This window comes from Neofelis nebulosa, chromosome 5 (genome assembly GCF_028018385.1).
Source record: "Neofelis nebulosa isolate mNeoNeb1 chromosome 5, mNeoNeb1.pri, whole genome shotgun sequence".
In the NCBI taxonomy this organism is placed as follows: Eukaryota; Metazoa; Chordata; class Mammalia; order Carnivora; family Felidae; genus Neofelis; species Neofelis nebulosa.
Window position 1 is genome coordinate 37831859 of NC_080786.1, and position 22215 is coordinate 37854073.

At 36.8% G+C, this 22215-nt stretch overlaps 1 protein-coding gene across 4 annotated transcripts in view; it reads right to left on the reverse strand.

Annotated features, from left to right (window-relative positions):
- Positions 1–21744, reverse strand: part of ATR (ATR serine/threonine kinase) — a 100329-nt gene extending 78585 nt beyond the window's left edge. For 2 of the 4 annotated variants that reach the window (XM_058730098.1, XM_058730096.1), the window contains exons 1-13: positions 21592–21744; positions 12072–12163; positions 10528–10674; positions 7912–8789; positions 6933–7111; positions 6268–6459; positions 4860–5059; positions 4399–4551; positions 3559–3751; positions 3064–3326; positions 1112–1302; positions 928–1028; positions 591–762 (exon numbers count right to left, since the gene is read on the reverse strand). In XM_058730098.1, coding sequence (XP_058586081.1) covers positions 591–762; positions 928–1028; positions 1112–1302; positions 3064–3326; positions 3559–3751; positions 4399–4551; positions 4860–5059; positions 6268–6459; positions 6933–7111; positions 7912–8789; positions 10528–10674; positions 12072–12163; positions 21592–21650 — 2820 coding nt within the window. In that variant the 5' untranslated portion in view covers positions 21651–21744. Of the gene's footprint in view, positions 1–590; positions 763–927; positions 1029–1111; positions 1303–3063; positions 3327–3558; positions 3752–4398; positions 4552–4859; positions 5060–6267; positions 6460–6916; positions 7112–7911; positions 8790–10527; positions 10675–12071; positions 12164–21591 lie in introns of those variants that run through there. The other 2 variants (XM_058730097.1, XM_058730099.1) reach the window with 2 other exon arrangements.
- Between the last annotated feature and the right edge of the window lie 471 nt (positions 21745–22215).

Here is a 22215-nt window from a genome sequence, read left to right on the forward strand (position 1 = left end):
CATGACCTGAGTTGAAATCAAAAGTCAGATGCTTACCCAACTGGGCCAACTAGGCACCCCAAAAAGAAAAGCATTTCTTTTCTTTAAAGTTTTATTTATTTACTTTGAGAGAGCATGCACATGCACATGTACACTAGCACACATTCCACCTAGGATGGGACAGAGAGAGAATCCCAAGCCAGCTCGATGCTGTCAGCACAGAGTCCAATGTGAGGCTCAATCTCACGGAAGCGTGAGATCATGAGCTGAGCTGAAAACAAGAGTTGGACGCTTAACCGACTAAGCCACCCAGGCTCCCCCCCAAAAAGCATTTAACAGATTAACAAGAAAGCATAGTAATTCAATATATTACTAAAAGATATTCCCCTCTCCCATTCATAATATACATCTTTAGAGCAAGGTCATAAAATATAAAACTTGTAAGTTTTAGGTTCTCTTAAATAAACTGAATACATCCTTGAAAAATATACCCTTTAAAGCAAGACAAATAAAACGTATAAATGGTTTTTTGTTTGTTGTTGTTGTTGTTGCTTTTTAACTCTTGCAAAGTATTGCTATTTACTGTAGTCAAGACCAGTGCTGACTCTCACCTGACAGATGGGTTTCTTATACTGGCTGAAAAAGTTCTGCAGTTTAACACTCTTAGCTGCAACCAGAGCTCTGATTTCTGTGTATGCTGCTCCAGAGACAGATGCTGACTTGGATAATAAACAATGCAATAAGTGCAAAAGTGCAAAAGGTACCAAATCTCCTTTTGCTGCCCTAAAAAATTTAAAAAAGGTTATCATCAATATCTCAAATATAAATGGAAATCCATAAAAAAATTCATGTTGATATATTTTTTTTCTATAATTTCACATCTCTCATATTACCATTTTTAACACCTGGCAAATAAAAAAGGAAGTATACAAACACTGCCAAATATACCTTCCAATATCCCCTGTTGTAAGAATCAAGGTATCCTTCAACTCATTATTTCTTGAGATTTGAGCATGTGTATATGCTTCCTTCATTCTTAAGACAAAAAGCTAGAATAATAAAATTAATCAGTTAAATTAGTTTAGAGCCAGATTAATGAAGACACAAATGTTTAAAAATAAAAAATATCAACCTCTTTTATAAATCCATCTTCAGAGTCCAAGGATTCCAATATATGCTTGATATTTCCACTAAAAGCCACTCTAACATCCTTGTCTGGATCTTCCATTAAATTTAATAAAGTTCCAAGAACTGTTTTTACATCTGTTTCATCTTCTCTAAAATCAAGGTGCTTACAAAGATGATATAAATTATCTATGAAAGCTAAAGGGCGAGAGCATATAATACCTAATATTAACACTTCAAATATCAAAGTTTTACAGTAAAAATATTATTGATAAATATACAAAGAATTCTAACTTGCTTATAATGTCAGTTTCAATTAGTAGAAATTGTGGAAGACTAAAATGAATGTTTACAGATTAAAATTTACTTTATACTTAATAACAGTTATAAATAATTTAAATCTAAAATTCTAGAATTAAAATTTTTTTTTAACATTTATTCATTTTTGAGGAGAGAGGGAGAGACAGAGAGAGAGAGAGAGAGAGAGAGAGAGACAGACAGTGTGAGTGGGGGAGGGGCAGAGAGAAAGGGAGATAGAATCTGAAGCAGGGTCTATCAGCAAAGAGCCTGGTATGGGGCTTGAACTCATAAACCACGATGATAACCTGAGCTGAAGGCAGATACTCAACCCAATAAGCCACCCAGGTGCCTCACTTCTAAAAATTATTTATTTATTTTGGGGAGCATGTAAGCGGGGAAGGGGCAGGGAGAGGGGGCAGAGGATTGGAAGTGGGCTTGACAGGCTGACAGCAGCAAGCCCGATGTGGAGCTTGAGCTCACCAACCTTCAAGATCATGACCTGAGCCCAAGTCAGATGCTCAACTGACTGAGCCACCCAGGGGCCCCTAGAATTTTTTTAAGTTAGAAAATGACTACTCACTTAAGACTTTGTACATCATTATATTTTACTGAGATAGACTTAAAAAGCACATTTCACTAATCTAAAGAACTGTGAACTATTAGCTTTACTGTTAATCCTGTATTACAAGATTTAGGGAGTTCTGGAAACTACCTATTATAAATTATTTTTAAAACTTGAGAACAAGTTGCAACTTTCTACCCAAACAAATGGATCTTCTAAGTATTTGTGTAAATCTCATGCTTCCAACAAACTCATACAACATTGCCACTGGAAAAGTGACTAAGAAGATACAATCTACAGATAGTCCTCAGTAGGGCAAAGCTTCTAATTATTTGGAGTTCCAAAGGTCCAAGATAGTGGCAGCAGACATATTAAGAAGCTTCCCCAGTCTCCCTAAAAAGCATAGGGAATACTGAACCTCACGATATTGGACCAAACACCAGGTATGCCCAAGTCGGCAAATCACATGAATATTTAAAAATCCAAAAATTACTTCCCTTGTTAGTTCTGTGATGCGGTCTAATGCCAGACAACCCATTTATAAATTACCATTACATGACCACTGAATCTATCAAGTAAGTCTAATTTCTTAAGGCTTCAGGCTAATGCTATTAATGATTTAAAAAAGAGAGTTTAGGGGCACCTGGGTGGCTCAGTTGGTTAAGCATTTGACTTTGGCTCATGTCATGATCTCACAGTTTGTGAGTTTGAGCCCCACATCGGGCTCTCTGTTATCAGCACAGAACCCAACATGAGGCCTAAACCCATGAGAACATGACCCGAGCCAAAGTCAGACGCTCAACTGACAGAGCCACCCAGGCGCCCAGAAAAGGTTTTAAAATGTTAAATAAATCAGGGGCACCTAGGTGACTCAGTTGGTAAAGCGTCCATCTCTTGATTTCAGCTCAGGTCATGATTTCACGGTTCGTGAGTTCCAGACCCTCACATCTGGCTATGTGCTGACACTGCGGAGCCTGCTTGGGATTCTCTCCCTCTCTCTGTCCCTCCCCCACTTGTGCTCAATCTCTCTCAAAAATAAATAAAGTTAAAAAAAAAAAGATGTTAAAACATTAAATAAGTCATAACAAATCACTCACCAAGTTTCACTGGACTAGGTGTTTTTTTTTTCAGTAGAAAAAGGAATGGCTTGCAAACAGAAGCTTTTAGTTGAGAAGATGAACATTCATGTTGAGAAGTGACTTTTAGGCTCTTACAGAATAGGTCAATATGTCCATGTTCAGAGAAAGGTTCTGTTAAAGAATTTGTCAAGTGAAACATGCCATGAAGTGTACAGACAAGTTGACCAAGAATAGAGGCAAATTCTTTCTTGACAAAGTCGGAATCATCTTTGACTTTATCTCTGGGGAGAAAAAAGAAAATACACTAACTAAACCTTGCTTAATTTTGTGGTCTAAATAGTCTTGCTTAATTTGGGGAAAAGTAATGGTAAGACAAAGCCTAAAAGGAAGAAAACTTAAATTTCAAAACAAAAAGCAACATTTGTTGCATACACTCAGCAATATACATATATTTGCATACACTATGATCTTTCCAAGCAAGTTATATATTCAAATTAAAATATTAATACATACATAAGAATCTTGGGAACTCTGTTACAAGAATTCTGCTGCTGCAACAAGATAAAAAATCCATTAACACAACTAGCCCGGATTACTTCATGGGAGCTCTGTAGGGCCCAGCTATAAACTGCTGTTCTCCATTCAAGGAATATTCTTCTTGGAAATAAAGTTAGAAGAAACACACACCGTGACTGTGCCTGTGGTGCTGAAAAAATTAAGTCTATTAAAAACTATTTCTAAATATTAATTTTAACTTATATACATATCAATATACACATTTATATATATTTATACACATTTATATTTATACACATATATATTTATATACATCATACACATTTATATATATATCCATTGTCATAAACGCAAGTAACATCTCAAATATATATATTTAATTAAAAGCTCCTTTTTAAAAAATAAAGCACATGCACTGAAAAACATCTACGTACAATCCTACTACATATAACCAGAGAAATGCAACTAAAAATCACATCCATCAGATAGTTAAAAAAAAAAAAAAAATTCTTTTAGTTACCTCCTTACCATTTTTTTCCTTTTTTTGACAGCAAACATTTTAGTGTGACAAAGTGAGGATGTGAGACAATAGAAATTCTCTATTTTGCTAATAAAAGGAATGTAAACTGGAATGGCATCTTTGGAGAACAATGTGGCAGAATACTTGGGGTGTGCAAATCCTATAATTTTTTCAATTTGTTACTTTTTAGATGTCTAATTACTTTTTGAATTGGTAAAAATGTACTTTTTAAATTAATGAAAAAAAAACAGCAATGTGTTAGAAGTCCCATATAGACATGAGTTAAACCACACACACAGAATTTTGTGACCACTTACAGCAGCTATCAGAAATCCTCTGGCTTAACGCTAGAAGATTAGTAGCAAATGTAGTCAACTTTAAAGAGCCATCATCAGAATGGGAATGAATCCATGGAAGTGAGAGCATTCCACATAAATCTTCCAGTATATGATCTTCAAATGAAGTTTTTACTACAGAAACACACAACAGGTGATTATAATTTTTCCTTAATCATATTTAACTGTGTCTTGTTGCTCAATAAAAATAGATGTTCTAAACATCAAGTGGAATTACAGCATTCAATAAACAAAGGTTCTTAACATAGAGATGATGTTCTGAGGTCTGTAACCCAAAGAAATTAAACGTGACTTTACAAAGACACGCATCCATGCATTTTCTCAGCATTCTTCAGAAATTCTCAAATAAAAAAAGTTAATAGTTATATTCTACACTGATGACCTTTAAAGGTTGTTTTTTTCTACTGTTTATTTATACTCACCGTGAATATAAATTAGAGCATCATATATTTTCACCACTTTATCAATAACTGCCTCCAGGTCAGGTTTCTGAACAGATTCCAACAAACTCCTACAGCTCTTAAGCGCTTTTGTGTAAAAATCCAAAGACATCCAAGTTACCACTACTGAAGGTTTCTTCTTACATTTCTGTTGACAGTCCTTGAAATTATGGCTGCAGTTAATACATTTTTAAGAAACAGAATTACAATAAATTTGTTATAGTCCAACCTAATATTGCAGTTAAGTCAAAAGAAATTGTGAGTATAAAACTAACACAATTTTAAACCAATTCAAAGTAAATATGCAAGTCAATTAATATGCCATTATTATTTTAAGCTAAGTCTCTTTACATCAGTCCTAGGATTTGGTAATTAAAATAATCTACAATATTTAAATGCAGTATCCCAGGCCTAAAAAATGACAGAAGATATCCCTGCATAATTATTAACTGGCTTGGTAAACCCTTAATTATAGAAGAGTAGACTGCAGTCTAATTAGCTATTCCTTCAAGTTGTTTCAAATTCTAAATGTAATACAATCTGAGGTAATATAGTTTCTCTAAAATCTCTTTCATAACTTTTTATTGGCTAATTAAGAGTCAGAAAATACAGAATAAATGACCATGTAAAAAGTTAACAAAGAGTTTCAGTCTATAACTTGGCAGTAAAAATAAGATTACATCTTCAGAGATGATTCACACTTGCTTTTTCTGATAGAATAATTAACCATCTTAAAAGTACTAAACTGAAAATATACTTCCAAGGAGTTCTAAATCCCTACTCTTATTATCAAAAGGAAATGTTCTTGTGGCTAAATGTTTGACTAAAAGAACAATGAGTTTTGAGTTATATAAAAATGTGCTCTGCTACTTTCTAATTATATGTGCGCAGGAAAGTTCAGACAAAGAGTCTTGTTAGAGGAAGTAATTAAGAGGAACTGGAACACCAGGTTACCCTCGAGCTGGACCCAGAACATCAGAGGCTCCTCACCCCTTCTTCTCCTGTCCTTAGAATATATACTCTACCTACTGGTCTCATAGTGGGAGCTGTTCCAAAGAAAGAGCCTGGAGAAAGTAAGGTGTTGTTGAGACCATCTGGACTGAACACATGACTTAGTCTCAATTTCTCTAAACCTCAATCTCCAATTTGTAAAGTAGGCATAACAGCATTTACCTTATAGAACTGTTGTAAAGATTAAATATTATATGTATAGTACTTAATACAGTACCTAGCATTTAGCAGGTGCTCAATAAAAAACAAATTACCTTTCCATTTCACTAAAAAATGTATGTTCTCAGGTCACACAAATTGAGTGAATAATGAGGTCTCCTAAAACAATACATCCAAATTTATTACAGAAAACCCACCCAGAAAATACAAGTTGTTTTACCAGTCCATGTTTTGATGAGAACAATGAACAGTACACAGAGCAGTCAGTTGTAGGATAACCGTGATTCCTTCTAAAGTCTCGATAACAGGATTCTTTAGACTACCACATTCAAGGGAAATCTGAAGGGATTCAGCTTTCTGTTTCAGTGTACTCCATAATATGCTCTTTTTGTTCATATCCACATGTTTAATTCTGTAATTTATTATAACCACAGTGTAAAGATATTCATTGGTTCAAATGTGAAAAATATTTAAAACAAAACATAACATGTAATGCCAACTACTGAAATTTATAGTACAATGTATCTAAAACAACTTTCAGGGCTAACTGCAATATGGGAATTCTTTGATCACATTATACAAAAAGTTTGTTAATGTATTTTAAACTGCTGACAGATATGCAATCTCAGAGATTTTTCAGATACTAAAAAGTTAAATTAGACAGGCAAGTAATAACTTAAAAAATCTTTTAAGTAACCTTATGTAGCCATGTTATCTTTCATACTCGAATGGGCTACAAGTATTAAAATATTTTAAGCATTCCTTTGACTACCTTTAGAAAGAACAATGGTATGTATTTAAGTCAAAGCACTTAACTAAAGATGATTTTTAAAAGTGAATAAAGTTTTATTAAATCACTAAATACAAACTGAATGAAGGTCATACTCCTCAGTCTGTTTTGGTGGTCTTTTGGAAGAGTTTAGAGATGAGCTGAGTCGACGTCTTTTGGATGATATTACATCACTATTACTGCTGAGGTTTTCCTGTTGAATTTGGCACTGAACCTCCTCAATGATTTCCATACTTTCCATTTTTAAGGCGGCATAAAGTGGGCCCAACAAATACTGAGAAAGTAAAAATAATTTCAAAAACTATCTCTTAGAAAATGTTATTAACAGACTGCAAAAATTAATTAGGTTGTAATTTTTTAATAAGGTAAACTATTTTCAGAGTCTCATCAGGTAAAACAAAGACCTAAGTTAATCTATATAATTTCACAACCTATAAATAGACATATATGTGGTTCTGTACCTACAATTGTGGTTGTACAGTCTTAAAAGTCTTAACATAAATTCTCTCATCTGTTTTTCCTTCCATCAAAATACTACAAAGAAAAATTCTATAAGGGAATTACTAAACTCTTTCATACTACAAATCCAGCAAGACTTTCAGATAAAGTATTTACTCAAGTTACTGCACATTTTATTGTACTGCCTGTCTCTCACAGTCCAAATAAGAAAAAAGGCATAATTTGGCATGATTAGTACTATGTAATCATAGGTTTCCTACAAGTGATTGATTATAACATGCCAAAGATAAAATCTAGGTGAGTGCTCAAAGTTTTTGTAATTAAGTTGATAACTGGCCCCCTTTTAATAATGCACTAAACATGCTTACACTTCACAAAGCCTACTTTAAAACCTGCTACCCTATTGGCAGTTCATTACCAACTTAGTGAACAAATCTTTCTCAAATCAAAGTAAAAATTCAGAATAAGGAGCCAAAGTGGATTGTGAAAATCATTCCATTCTGAATATACATTATTAAAGACAATCTATTTTCTCACTAATACATCTGACATATATGCTTAAATTAAGTTATAAACAAAATACATACTTATTAAGTAACCTTAAAAATGACTTACCTCTGCATCTACCTGAAATCCAAGCACATCCACAAGAACTTTACAAATGTTTCTCACATAAACCTTCCTGACTTGTAGAGCAGATTCATACCCAGCTGGCACATATTTAAGGAAATACTGCAGTAAGTGGCACAAAGCTGCTTTTAGCAAATCAGACTTAAGCCGCATAAGCACACCATCTTCAAACATGACACAGAGTTTTTCCAGCAGCATATTTAAATAGACAGGTTCAATATTTCTATAAGCTTCTGCTTCAAAGGGAAATAGTGTTTTTATCAGCTTTGATAATGGCTCTTCACAGAGTTTCAACTGGTCAGCATCCATTTCTACAAGATGTTTTAATAATTCCAAAAATGACCAGAAAAAAGTGCTGGCTGGTTGTGCTGGTAATCCTCCAAGCTCAAAGAGTTCAGTTAAAAGGCTAATTGCTAAGGATTTAATTTTTGGACTACCATACTCTAGCAGCATACAACCTATCTGCCAAAGTAAGAGTTCTTGCCTTCTAAAAAACACAATTGCAATAATACGAATAAGAACTGTTAATAAGGTGACTTCAATAAATTCTAAATTTTGCATGTTCATGAATTGCAAAGGAGCTGGTTGTAAATATCCCACACGTTCATCTAATTGACTTAAAAATCGGCTAACTACCACTGGCCATTCCACAAAGTGTCCCACTGCATTTCTTTTATGGAGGCAAATCACATCTTCAAAAAGATGCAGTAATTCCTTTGTTAGTACTCCAAAAATTGCAGGACTCTTGCTCTTAAAAAGAAATAATAATGAGCAGATAACTTCACAGATTTTCTTGTGTAACGGATGACAGGATGGAGTTGCTGCAATCCGCAGAAGTCTTGTTATGATCCAATTACTGAATTCTTTGAAATAAAAAATATTAAATAAGTCCATCAGAAATGTTAATTAATTTGCTAAATGCTTGATGATTCATTAAAAAAAAATTTTAATGTTTATTTATTTTGGGGACACAGAGACAGAGAAATAGAGAGAGAGAGCGAGAGCGAGAGCAGGGGAGGAGCAGAGAGGAGACACAGAATCTGAAGCAAGCTCCAGGTCTGAGCTGTCAGCACAGTGCCCAAAGGGAGCTTGAACCCACAAACTGTGAGATCATGACCTGATCCGAAGTCAGACGCTTACTGACTGAGTCATCCAGGTGCCCCTGATGATTCATTTTTAAAGTATAAACTTCACTAACAAAATAGTCTAAAACATTCCTTACACAATGGAAATACTGAACAGTAATTTAGAATACCAATTTTCAAGTCTAAGTCCTAGCTTTTCACTTATTGGTTGTGTGAACTTTTCATCTCTCTGAACCTCTGTAACTTCATCTATAAGAAGGGAGTCATAAGGGTTACCATGAGAATGAAGTAAGATGATATATGTGAAATTCTCAGCATAGTGCTTGAAGTTCAACAAATAGTTACTATTATCACTCCTTCAACAAATATTTATTGAGTGCCAACTCTGTCCCAGGTGCACAAAAACAAATCAGTCACAGTCCTCCTGATTCCTGTAATACAGTTTCTAAAACTTTTTGATCACAACTAAGATACATTTTATATCATGACCCAGTTTACATATGCATATTTATTTTATTTAAATATATGAAACAAAAGTTTCATGAAACAGTATTTATTACATGCAATGTATTATAATATTTTCGAATTACATTTTATCTTCATAACCTATTAATGGGTTGTGACCTGTTATTTAAAAAAGTGTAGTAAAGAATATAGACAGGGATGCCTGGATGGCTCAGTCAGTTAAGTGCTGACCTCAGCTCAGGTCATGATATCCCGGTACTTGAGTTCGAGCCCTGTGTCGGGCTCTGTGCTGACAGCTCAGAGCTTAGAGCCGGCTTTGGATTCAGTGTCTCCCTCTCTCTCTGCCCCTCCCCCACTTGCGTGCGCTCTCTCTCTCTCTCTCTCTCTCTCTCTCTCTCTCTCTCTCAGAAATAAAAACATTAAAAAAAGTTAAAAGACATTTTTAATACTCTATGCATTGTACAGAAAAAGAGATGATAGCTTTACATCTTTTTATAAGGAGGCCAATAAAGGGGCAAAAGTAGTAGGAACAATAAGGATAAAGCCTGGAAAAAAGTTTCAACATCTAGGAGTTGTTCTTAAAGGGCTAGATAGGAAATATTTTAGGCTTGAGGGCTTTATGGCTTCCATGTCAACTACTCAATGCTGCCTTTCTAGTAGTTACATACAGTAAGTAAATATTAAGTAAAAACATGGCTTTTGCAATAAAACTTTGTTTACAAACACAGGCAGGAGGCCTGTGGGCCACGGTTTGCTAATGCCTGATCTAGAAGAAAGAGATTATCAAAAACGGAAAAAAGAAAACTGCTTAAGTGTCCAATGGCAAATAAACAAATTTGGTTATTTCTGTTCCATCCTGGGTATCTAGTTTAAAACTAAAGAAAACAATAAGGATGCACAAAACAAAATTAACAATTACCATTTTGCTCCTTCACATTTATAGCAAATTTGACCAGAATATGTATAAAATGTATGTTATAATTTAGAAGAGCAGAAGAGGGTAAATTTCATAAAACCAGTTGCAAATGAATGCACAAATAGTAGGACTCACCAATACTGTCTTTGACCTCATTTTGCTCTTGGCTTCCATTCACATTTACAAACATAAGTGGGGAGGACTTCATTATATGCTGGATGAAATCAAGCAACATCACAGAGGTTGGCTGGGAGTCAGTTTTCTTTACAAGTTCTAGAGCAACTAAAATAATAAAAAAATCATCTTAAAGAGGCGTGACAAATGAAATGACAGTTCTTTTGTTAAAAAACTAGACTTTGGTGACCAGTTGTTAAAAAACTAGACTTTGGTGACCAGAATTGTGTCCAATACAGTGCTCAGGATAAACTGATGGGGCTAAACTCCATGGTCCTATCTTTCTAATTTTAAATGTTTAAAAACCAGGCACATTCATCTATTATACATCCATTCACCAAATATATATTACAGGCCTACAATATGCCTGGCACTGTACCAAAATCTGAGGGGGAAAAAAACTTTACCTGAACAGGTGAGGGAATCAGATAAATAAGCTGATAGTTATAATATAGTATGTTAACTGCACTAATCCACCGTGCAGGAAGTGAGTGTCTGGGAAGATGCTGTGAAGGATTAGATTCCTAGATGATGAAAAGTTGGTCAGAGAGGTGAAGGGCAAGTGATCTAAAGAGAGGGAAGGGAGTACTACATGAAAATACATTATGCAAGTAGTTAGTAGCCCTTTGTTGTTTTTCAGCAACTCCTAATTTTATTGACTGAAAAAAGAAAGGCTAAATGACTATTATTAAGTCATTAAATCTGTGCCAAATTTGAAATTAAATTTATAAACCATTAGCCAAATGCTACTTTATATTACCCCTTCTGTGTAATTTTAACAGATGTGACCAATGGGACACCACCTTGCCAGGTTGGTAATATTTGTTTTCTACACTGCCACAAACAGGAAATAGTTATTTCAACAACTCACTGGAACCTCTTACCTCCTACAAAGTCACTAACTTGTAAAGAATATTTAAATGGCATTTGTTTCTCAACCACTAGTGAAAGACCTAGCTAAAATAGGGTGCACATGATTAGAAATGGCCAACTATTTGTTATCTATTATAATACCATATATCAAAGAACTCCATAGCAAGTAGCAGAAAATGTAGGAAAAGCAGGAAAATAGAATTACTTTAAGCGACTGAGCCACCCAGGTGCCTAAAAACTAGAATTACTTTAAATGCTTAAGTCACATTATGTACTAAGTTAATATTGTAGGGGGGCCTGGGTGGCTCAGCTGATTAAGCATCTGAGTCATGATTTTGGCTCGAGTCATGATTTTGGCTCAAGTCATGATTCCAGGATCACAGGACTGAGCCCCATGTTGGGTTCTGCACTGGGTGTAGCCCGCTTAAGATTCTCCCTCTCCCTCCCCGTGTATACATAGTGCATGTAGTCTCAAAAAAAAAGTTAATGTTGTAAGTAATTTGTTTGAAAATAGTAACTATCATAGATACTAACTCTACATTTAAAACTACACGGACAAAAATGCTAGCATAATGTATATATGAAAAAGAAAACAATTTATAAAACTTCTATAAGAAATAACTGTTTCTTACCAACGTTTACATCTGTAAGTATTCGGTCAATGAACTGACATAGAATTTGTCTTGGCTTCTGTACAACTGTATTATATTCCTCTGGACTGGCACTAAAACACAAATAAAGAGTTTTTAACCCTTAAAGAGACAATTTCATTCGTAAAAAACTCTCTAAAGTTGAATTTATCAAATGTGTTTAGTTTTAATGTTGACATTCATTGTATCTTTCTGTTTAAAAATGAAAGAAAAATCTAAATACATGTTACTGATTTAAAAGGGAAAAAACATGCTAAATGACACCACAGGTATCCAATATGCAAAATCTAGACCTGCCCTGCCCAATACGGTAGCCATTATTGATGTAGCTATTGAACACTTGAAATCTGGTTAGTCCAAATTGATACGTGCTTTAAGTAAAAAATATACATCAGATTTTGAATATTTGGTACCAGAAAATATATATCCATTAATAACATTATATTAATTATATGTAGAAATGACAATATCTAGATATACTGAGTTAAAATATATTATTAAAAATTAATTTCACCTATTTCTTTTTACTTTATGTAATGTCACTCGCTACTGGAAAATTTTAAATTCTACATGTGGCTTGCATTTTATTTCTATTGAGCAGTGTTGATCTAGTCTTGGCTACAGAACAGTGTCTTCAACAAATAAATTCCAAAGGCAAAAAAAAGGAGGGAAAGGAAAAGGAAAAACCTATAATCAAGACTTAAGAGCCCTAATCAATCAATGATAATCTATGATCCTGCAATGGATTCTGATTAAACAAAATGAAACCCCCCAAAAAAACAAAAATAAAAACTATTAACAAACTGTATATGACAAACTGGGAAAGTTTAAACACAGACTAGATATCTGATGTTATTAAGAAATTACTTTGGGGGTGTCTGGGTGACTAAGTCAGTTGAGCATCTGACTCTTGGTTTCAGCTCAGATCGTGATCCCAGGGTCGCACTGGGCATGGAGCCTGCTTGAGATTCTCTCCCAATGTCTTTCTTTCTCTCTTTCTCTCTCTCTCTTTCTCTCTCTCTCTCTCTCTCTCTCTCTCCCCCCTTCTCTCTCCCCCCCATGCCTCTCCCCCACTCAAGTGTGCACTCTCTCTCTCTCTAAAATACAAAAAATAAAAAGTCTAAAAAATTTATTTTTTTATTAAAAAATTTTTTTTAACATTTATTTCTTTTTTGAGACAGAGAGAGACAAGAGTGTGAGCAGGGGAGGGGCAGAGAAAGAGGGAGTCACAGAACCCAAAGAGGCTCCAGGCTCTAAGCTGTCAGCACAGAGCCCAACATGGAGTTCAGACTCACGAAACCCAAGATCATGACCTGAGCCAAAGTCAGATGCTTAACTGACTGAGCCACCCAGGAGCCCCCAAAATTTTTTAATTTAAAAGAATACATATTTTTAGGTGCAATAATGGTACTGTGATATATTTTAAAAGTCTTTATGCTTTACAGATAAATGCTGATATTTATGGATGAAATGATGTCTAGAATTTGCTTCAAAGTTGGAGCACCTGGTTGGCTCAGTTGGTAGAGCATGTGACTCTTGATTTCAGGGTTATGAGTTCAAGCCCCACATTTGGTGTAGAGATTACTTAAAAGTAAAATCTTAAAAAAAAAAAAAAAAAAAAAAAAAAGGAACTACCTGGAATTTGCTTCAAAGTAGTATGAGTTGAGAGAAAGAAGGGCATGAATTGATAGTTGTTGGGTAAAATGGGCAAATGATATCCTATTTTTCTTCTTTTGTATGCTTGAAATTTTCCACAATGAAAATTCAATAAAATATTAGGGAAAATTACATACATAAGTATTAGGACCAATCAAGAAAAATAAATATTAAGAGGAGATACAATAATTAAGCAGAGCAATAGTATCCTAGAATCAATGAATTAAACTTGAATTCCATGATTTGGTACAAACCAGCACAAAACAGCATGTAAGAATATAGTACAAAGTCTGTATTCTACCACATAGGATGAGGAATTCTAGTCATTCATATAATCAACAAACATTTACTGAGCACCTATAATGTGCCACAGTACACACCAGAAACAATCTCTGGGAGAGGCGACAGGTTAGTGGAGGAGACTGATAAGTCAATCTAGGCCTCTATCCAGGGTGGACTGTGAGGCCATTCACCAAAAGAGTTAACACATGAGGAAGCACAGGTCCGGGGAGAAAAAACAAAACCAGTTTTAGAAACACTGAATTTAAGGTCTCAAGAGAACAACTAAATGGGATGTACAAAAGATTGTTAGAATTAAAGTTCTGGTCCTTAAGGGGCACCTGGCTGGCTCAGTCAGTAGAGAATGTGAGGTTTGGTTTCAGGGTCATGAATTCAAGTCCCAAGTTGGGCACAGAGTTTACTGGGGGGGGGAGGGGGGGGGGGCGGAAATTAAAGCTCTAATCCTCAAGAAATATCTAGCCTAGATATATAGATTAAATTATCATTATATAATAACATCTATTAAACAAGGCTAAACATATTATCTGCATTATTACACACTTCACAAGAAATAAGTTAGGGACATTAAACTCTAATTTGCATATGAGGAGCCTGACATTCATGGAGATTATATAATCTACCACCACTACAGCTAGTAGTAGTGGAAGCCCTGAAAATTAGTGCAGAGTAAGAAGTAATAAGAAAGCCAAAGAGAGAACTTTAAGTTAAAGGAGCCATGAAGAAGAAAGGGAAAGAACCAGAGAAATAAAAAGAAAAATGTTATGAGGTATATTCTAGAAACAAAGTTAGAATTTCAAGGAGGGAGCTGTCAACAGTATCAAATTAAATTAGTTTGTTAAAATGTCCTTTGAATTATTTTTTATTATGGTCAAATATACTAAACATTTATTTTAACCATTTTAAGTGTACAGTTCCATGGCATTATGTTCTCATTATTCTACGCTATCACCACCATCTCCAGAATTTTTATCTTCCCAAATTGAAACTACTAAGTTACTGAAATTACCAGTATTTACACATAATAACTTTAGGTATATAGACTCAAAGACCAAGTAGTTTTATTTTTACATGAAAGTGAAAAAAACTTGGTACCGTTTATCTTATTATTTAAACCAGCCTTGGCCAATGGAAACAATGCAAGTCACATGTGCACTTCAAATTTTTCTAGTAGCCACATTAAGAATAGAAAGCCACGTGGGTGGCTCAGTAGGTTAAGTGTCCAACTCTTGATCTCAGCTCAGGTCTTGTGATCTTAGGGTCGTGAGTTCCTGCCCCACATTAGGCCTTGCACTGGGCATGAAGCCTCCTTAAAAAAAAAAAAAAAAAAGGGAGGGTACCTGGGTGGCTCAGTCGGTTGAGCATCGGCTCAGGTCATGATCTCACAGTTTGTGAGTTCAAGCCCCACATTAGGCTGTGTGCTGACAGCTCAGAGCCTGAAGCCTGCTTCAGATTCTGTGTCCCCTTTCTCTGCCCCTCCCCTGCTCATGCTCTTTCTCTCCCAAAAATAAATAAACATTAAAAAATTTAAAAAAGAGAGAAACAAACAATAGTTTTCTTCATAATATATCCAAAATATTATTTGAACTGTAACTGATATTAAAATTAAAAAAAAAAATTATATATATAGAGAGAGCGTGCAAGCAGGGGAAAGGGGCAGAGAGAGAGAGGGAGGGGGGATAGATGGACGGGGGAGGGGGGGAGAGCGGGGGGGGAGAGAGCGAATGAGAGAGAATGAGAATCTCAAGCTGACTCCTTGCTCAGCATGGAGACCAACATGGGGCTCCAATCCACAACCTGAGCTGAAATCAAGAGTTGGATGCTCAACCAAATGAACTGCTCAGGTGCCCTGAAATTACTAAAGTGATTGTTTTACCTTTGTTTTTTTTGTACTAAGTCTTTGAAATTCTTCTCAACTTAGACCAGCTGTAGTGGCTACCATATTATATGACATCACAGATTTAAATATAACAAAAATTTATAAAGTCTGAAATTACAAGGTAACATGAATTGTTTTAGACAAAATCAAATGAGTTTGTCTTTATAAACTAAGTGTAATTTAGCAAGTATCATTTAGAAATGTGAATGAGGAGGTGTGTCAGGAGAGGAATCAGGACCCTAGGTGGTGGTTGAGTTTTCTACGAAGTTTAATTTTGTATAAAGATCATTCCTATTATTTGTGTCATTTTTGGTCAGTTTTTTAAAAAGGTGAATTGATTATCATTCATTAGATGTACTATTAGAATAATGACTCATGGGAGAGTGAGCACTTATTATACAACCTCTACCTTGGAATGGAGCTAAGAGGGTATATACCTTTTTCAAAAAAGTAGGGGCACGTGAGTGGCTCAGTCAGTCGAGCATCTGACTCTTAACCTGAGGGTCATGATCCCATGGTTTTGTTTGAGCCCTGCATCAGGCTCTGTGGCCACCATGTGCGGAGACTGCTTGGAATTCTCCCTATCTCTCTGCCCCTCTCTCCTACTCGCTCTCTCAAAATAAATAAACTTAAAAAAAAAAAGTTTAAAAAAGTAAACAGGTAATTTTAACACAGCATGGTTGTATTAATAGAGCCAAGATAGAACACAAGAGGGTCACTTGGCTCTGAGCAGAGCCTATCAGTCAAAGCTCCCTGAAGGAAGTGATACAAACCTAAGTCCCTAAGGGGCTAGGCAGGTAAAATAAGGGAAAGGAGGAGTATTCCAAGCAAAAGAAACAGCACGAGCAAATGCTCAGTAGTTAAGAATGAACACAGGATGCTCTAAAAGCTATTAAGAGGTTCTATATGGCCAAAGAAGAGGGAGACAGTAAATAGATAAAGCTGAAGAGCGACTATAAGGTCAAAGTTCAAAGAACAAACTAAAGAGGTTGGATTTTGTACTGAAGGCAATGAGACATCAAAAGGTTCTAAGTAGGAGTGAAGAGTCAACATGTTTTGTAATTTTTTTGAGAGAGAGAGAACGCATGTGCGTGCACACACAAGCAGGGAGAGAAGGGAGGGAAAGGGGGGAGAAGGAGGGAGGGAGAGAGGGAGAGAGAAAATCTTAAACAGGCTCCACACTCAGCATATCATGCTGACTTGGGGCTGGACCCCATGACTCTGGGATCATGACCTGAGTCAAAATCAAAAGCTGGGCATTTAACCGATTGAGCCATCCAGGTGCCCCATGTTTTTAAAACTTGAATTTAATTACATTATTTCCCTGTTTAAAGCATTCCAATGGCTTCCCATTGTCCTTAAAATATAACTCTTATTCTGACCTGTAAGGTACTAAAGGATCTGGCCCCTGGCTACTCCTCCACCCTTAACTCACACCAGTCCCCTCTTTGCTTCCTGTGTTTCATCCTTCTTCCTATTCTTTTGCTCATTCCCACTTAGAGACCCTTATACTTCCCATTCCATTTCAGATACTGGCTTCTTATCATTCAAATCTCCTCTTAGTGGCTAATGTTGCTGCTCCCCAGACTTTCATCTCCCTCCCACTGCCCATTTAATATTTTAATGGCACCTATCACTGTCTGAAAATATCTCGTGATTATAATTTTAAGCAGGAAGGTCAGAGAAGGCCTCTCCAAAATGACATCTGAACAGAACCAGTCTGTTCAGAGAGAAGAAACAGCAAAGTGCAAAAGACTGAAGGCTGGAATGACCTTGGTGCATAAGGAAAAACAAGGCCAATGATATTGGAGCAGAGTAAGGGAAGGATATGTGGCCACGAGGTCAGAGGCAGGCAGAGGCCAGAAAATGCAGAACCTTAGAAGCCTTGGGAGGAAGTTTGGATTTTATTCTAAGTGTGCTAGATAACTAATGGAAGGTTTTAAACAGAGAAGTAATGCTGTATAATATACAATATAATTTATGGTTGTTTACATCACTTTGGTTGCTGAGTAAGAAATCCATTATAAGTGGGTAAAATGGAAATGAAGAGATTAGCTGAGAAATTACAATAGCCTAGATAAGAAATTGTAAGAATAGCAGTGGAAATGGCGAGAAATATATTTTATTTTTAAGTCTATTTATTTATTTTGGGATAGGCAACTAGCAGGGCAGGGGCAGTGGGGGGGTGGGGTGGGGAGGAGGAAGGGAGGGAGAGAGAGAATCCCATGCAAATCAGCACCGTTAGCGCAGAGCCCAATGCTAGGCTTGAACTGACGAACTGTTAGATCATGACCTGAGCCAAAATCAAGAGTTGGGACACTTAACTGACTGAGCCACCTAGGCGCTCCAAAAAGTATATTTTAAAGATAGGGTTGGCAGGATGTGCTGATAGATTATTAAGGGATAAGGGAAAGAATCCAGAATAACTCCTAGGCTTTTGGACAGTACATTTACAATAACATAGGGAAGGAACAAGTTTAAGGAAAATAAGTCAAGAGTTCTGCTTTGGATATGCAAATGTTCATACTGGATATAGATGTTCAACAGTATGCAATCTAATAATATTTCTGGGCTAGAGATATAAATTTGGGAGTTATCAGAATATAGATGGTATTTAAAGCTATGGAACTAGATGAAGTTATTTAGGGAAGAGTAAAGATGAAAAAAGGACCAAAGATGTAGCAAAAGGACATGGGGAGTCAAGAATGATTCCTACATTCCTGGTTTGGAAAAAACGAGTGAATATGGTATGATTTACTGAGATATCCCTACCTCAGTGAATGGGGGCGGGGGGGGGGGGGAGGGAAGTAGTTGGGATATGTGTAGAACTTGTATTGACTATGTTGAGTCTTAACTGCACATAGCACACCCAGCTAAAACTGCCAGTATATAGTTGTTTAAATAGCTCTATAGGTGATAGATATGATTTGGAGAAACACATTTGGAATCATCAAATAGCAGATGGATAGTTGAAGGCAGGAGTGGATGAGATCACCCAGAAAGACTATGTAGAGAAAAGAGTGCTAATAAGAAAAAACAGTGAAGCAAAATTTATCCCTGAGATAGAAAAGCCCACATATTAAAACAGTGACACCTCACTTTTTTCAGAAATAGAATTGCCAGTCAATTAATGAAAAAAAGGGGGGGGGAGAAAAGGCCTTTTTGGTTGGAATCTGAAACTCAGCTCTGAAGCTTTTTTTCATTGTTTCAGATTTTTAATACTGCCTTAAAAAGGCCTGTTACTCTTTAACTATCTCAGTATACTTTGAAATATAAAATAATTGTAATTGGAACAGTTATTATAAATCTAAGTAGATAATTCCTAAGGCAGTATTTGTTTAGTCAGAACATATTTTCATTTCAAATATATAATTAAAACTTCTCACAAAGTCAGAACACAACTCATAGTTTGAACAGAAACTTCAGTGTTTAAATCTCAACTTGATTCAGTAAATTAAACACTATATACATTAGGTTGCTTTGGAATACAAATCACTCATTTAAGTAAATGGGATATAACTTCTAACTTGTGTTAAAAGTGAAGAAATCCTTCTTTATGTGAAGACTTGACCAAAATCAATTAATCCTATTATGGTACAAATCAAACTCTACCGACACAACACACTTATTAGAGATTTGGATACAGAAACTACAGTTGGAAACTAGATGCTCCTTAGCTTGGGGGTAGTGAAAGAAAAAGGCATACGTGGATCAGGCCCCCATTTTTATTACTTTATTAATAACAATGCTTACTTTATTTAATGAAGAACTGTTATCTTTTTGAGTTTGCTTCTTCAATTTCTGTGACTCAGTTTCTTTTTCTTTTTTTTTTTTTAATGTTTTAATCTTATTTTTGAGACAGAGAGATAGAGTACGAGCAGTGGAGGGGCAGAGAGAGAGGGAGACATAGAATCTGAAGCAGGCTCCAGGTCTGAGTTGTCAGCACAGAGCCCGAGGTGGGGCTCAAATCCATGAACCGTGAGATCATGACCTGAGCCAAAGTTGGACATTTAACCGACTGAGCCACCAGATGCCCTTCTGTGACTCAGTTTCTCACTTAATAGTGATAATATTTAGTCCATTCTATATCAGGGAGATTCGGTGAGACTGAGTAAGCATGAATGAAGCAGTTGCAATGAGAAGGTCATGAAAATTAAAAACTATTGTTATACAATTCTCTATCGGTTAGTTTTTCTATTCTTTCACTTAGAATGGCTACAGTTGAAGGAAATGAAAGGTAACTTAAGCTCTGTTGATGTAAGAGGCTATAAATAAATCCAAGATACTATTACTTGTATTAACAATCTCTTGAAGAAAAAAGAGGGAAGAAAAGTATTAATCAGTTAATTCTACATTAAAACAAGGTGGAGAAAAAATCCTGAACTTCACATTGAGCCTAAACATGAAATCTGTGCATCAATTTCTTAAAACGAGCACTTATATTCATGCTACTTTATAAAATGTTAACACAGAATATGCTTGCAACATTCATGCGAAGTGAAATAACACACACAAAACCAGGATAATTCAGTTAAGACGTGTGGTTCCTTCATTTATCCTCTTATGTGATTGAGGAAAACTAAATATCCTAGTATGGCCAACAAGTAGAGATGAACACAACTGAACCACAGAAAAGAATTAAATATCCTATGGGCTTTGTATCAGTTTTGACTTCGTGTTCTAAGTTTTCAAACAGCCTAAAAAATTCCAGCTGATAGTTCAAGTGCAGTAGTGGTACAAGCCCACAAGCAGTGGGTTACAATTAAAAAAAAAAAAAAAAAAAAAAGGCAAACAAAACAACAACCCTGCCTTCTTTCAGGCCTGGTTGAGGGAAGGTTGCCAGTGTGCTGAAGGGGGATGGCAGCCATCAACATCCTACCCTTCTCTTCAGGTAGAACACTGGTTTACCTGATTTTACTCTTCTGTTTACAGAAACAGGCTTTTGCAAATAAAATAAAAATTTAATATATTAAATTATTTCCAAACTTTGGAAACATTCTGTACACGTTTATATTTTGTGGACGTTGTGGCAAGGTCCCTGGGTTTTCTGACTAAAATAACAGATTGGGGGCTGACTGATCAAATATAGGAGTCACATCTTCAGAACGCCCTATGGTTTCACTTTGAAGAAAGAAACCAACTGCCTTTTCTAGCAATTGGCCTTTTTTGCACAAAAAGAACTGGTGATTTTTCTTCTAAAAGAAGCAATTTGTGTCAAAACGTAAAGCTAAAAACCCAATTCCTCCACGAGCGATCACAAAAAATAGAAATTGGGGAAAGTTCGTGGGTCAAGTCCCTCATCTATGGACATAGGTTTCTGGGAAGCAAATAAGTACAGAAAGTGGCCAAAAAGTGGTCAGAAGGGACCGTTCCTTCCAGCTGCAGAGGGCAACCCCGGGTTGGGGACAAGCTCCGGGGCGCCGCTCTAGTGCGGTCAGCGAGCGCCTCTCCTCCCATGGACGGCTTTCTGAAGGTCTGCGGCGACGACCCGCATATCTTTAACCGCCTAAGGGAGAAGCGCTCAAATCAGTCGCGGAACACATCTACAAGGGCCGGGGTTGACGGGTTCGGGGCAGGCACGCGCGTCGCAGGGGAGGGAGAACACGTGAGATTCCGGCCAGGCCCGTCGGAGGAGGACGCGGGACCCAGAGCGGCCGAGCCTGACCCTACCTTCCCAATTCCCGCAGCGCGGGGATCATAGACGCCAGCTCCAGGCCGTGGTCGCCCATGTTGAGGATGCGCCGCACTCCTCAACGATGCCGACACGGGCTCCCGGCGTCTCCACAGCTACCTCTGGTGGGAAGGCGCGGTATCCGACGGTGGCTCGCCGGGCCCAAAACTCCTCCCGGAAGCCACTGCTGGTGGAGCTCGCCAGGAGCCGCTCTTTCTGCGTAGGACCCGGGGGAGGCCCGGAAGCCGAAAGGGGGTGGGGCAAGCAGGCTGAGCGCGCTCAGGTTTGGTTTCCTACCGTGTGTCCGACATAGGGAGGAAGGCGGGGCGGGCGAGATTCGTGGCGAGTTTTAGTTTTCAGCGCCCTCTTTTGCTACTCCTAGCCTGGGAGGCTCACCGAGGCAAGACCCCTGGTTCTAGGGAAGATATAGGCATGACGGGCACCAGCCTTGCCTCCCTCGCATCACAAACGTGAGAATTGATCTCCCCGTGGTTGAAAGCCCTCAGGTTCCTACCACTCTCCAGGCATCCTTTCTGATGAAAGATAAGAGACTCCTCCCTGTCCTGTTTCAGCAGGTGTCTTTCCGCTTGAAGTCACTCAAGCTTCCTTGAGGATATTACCTA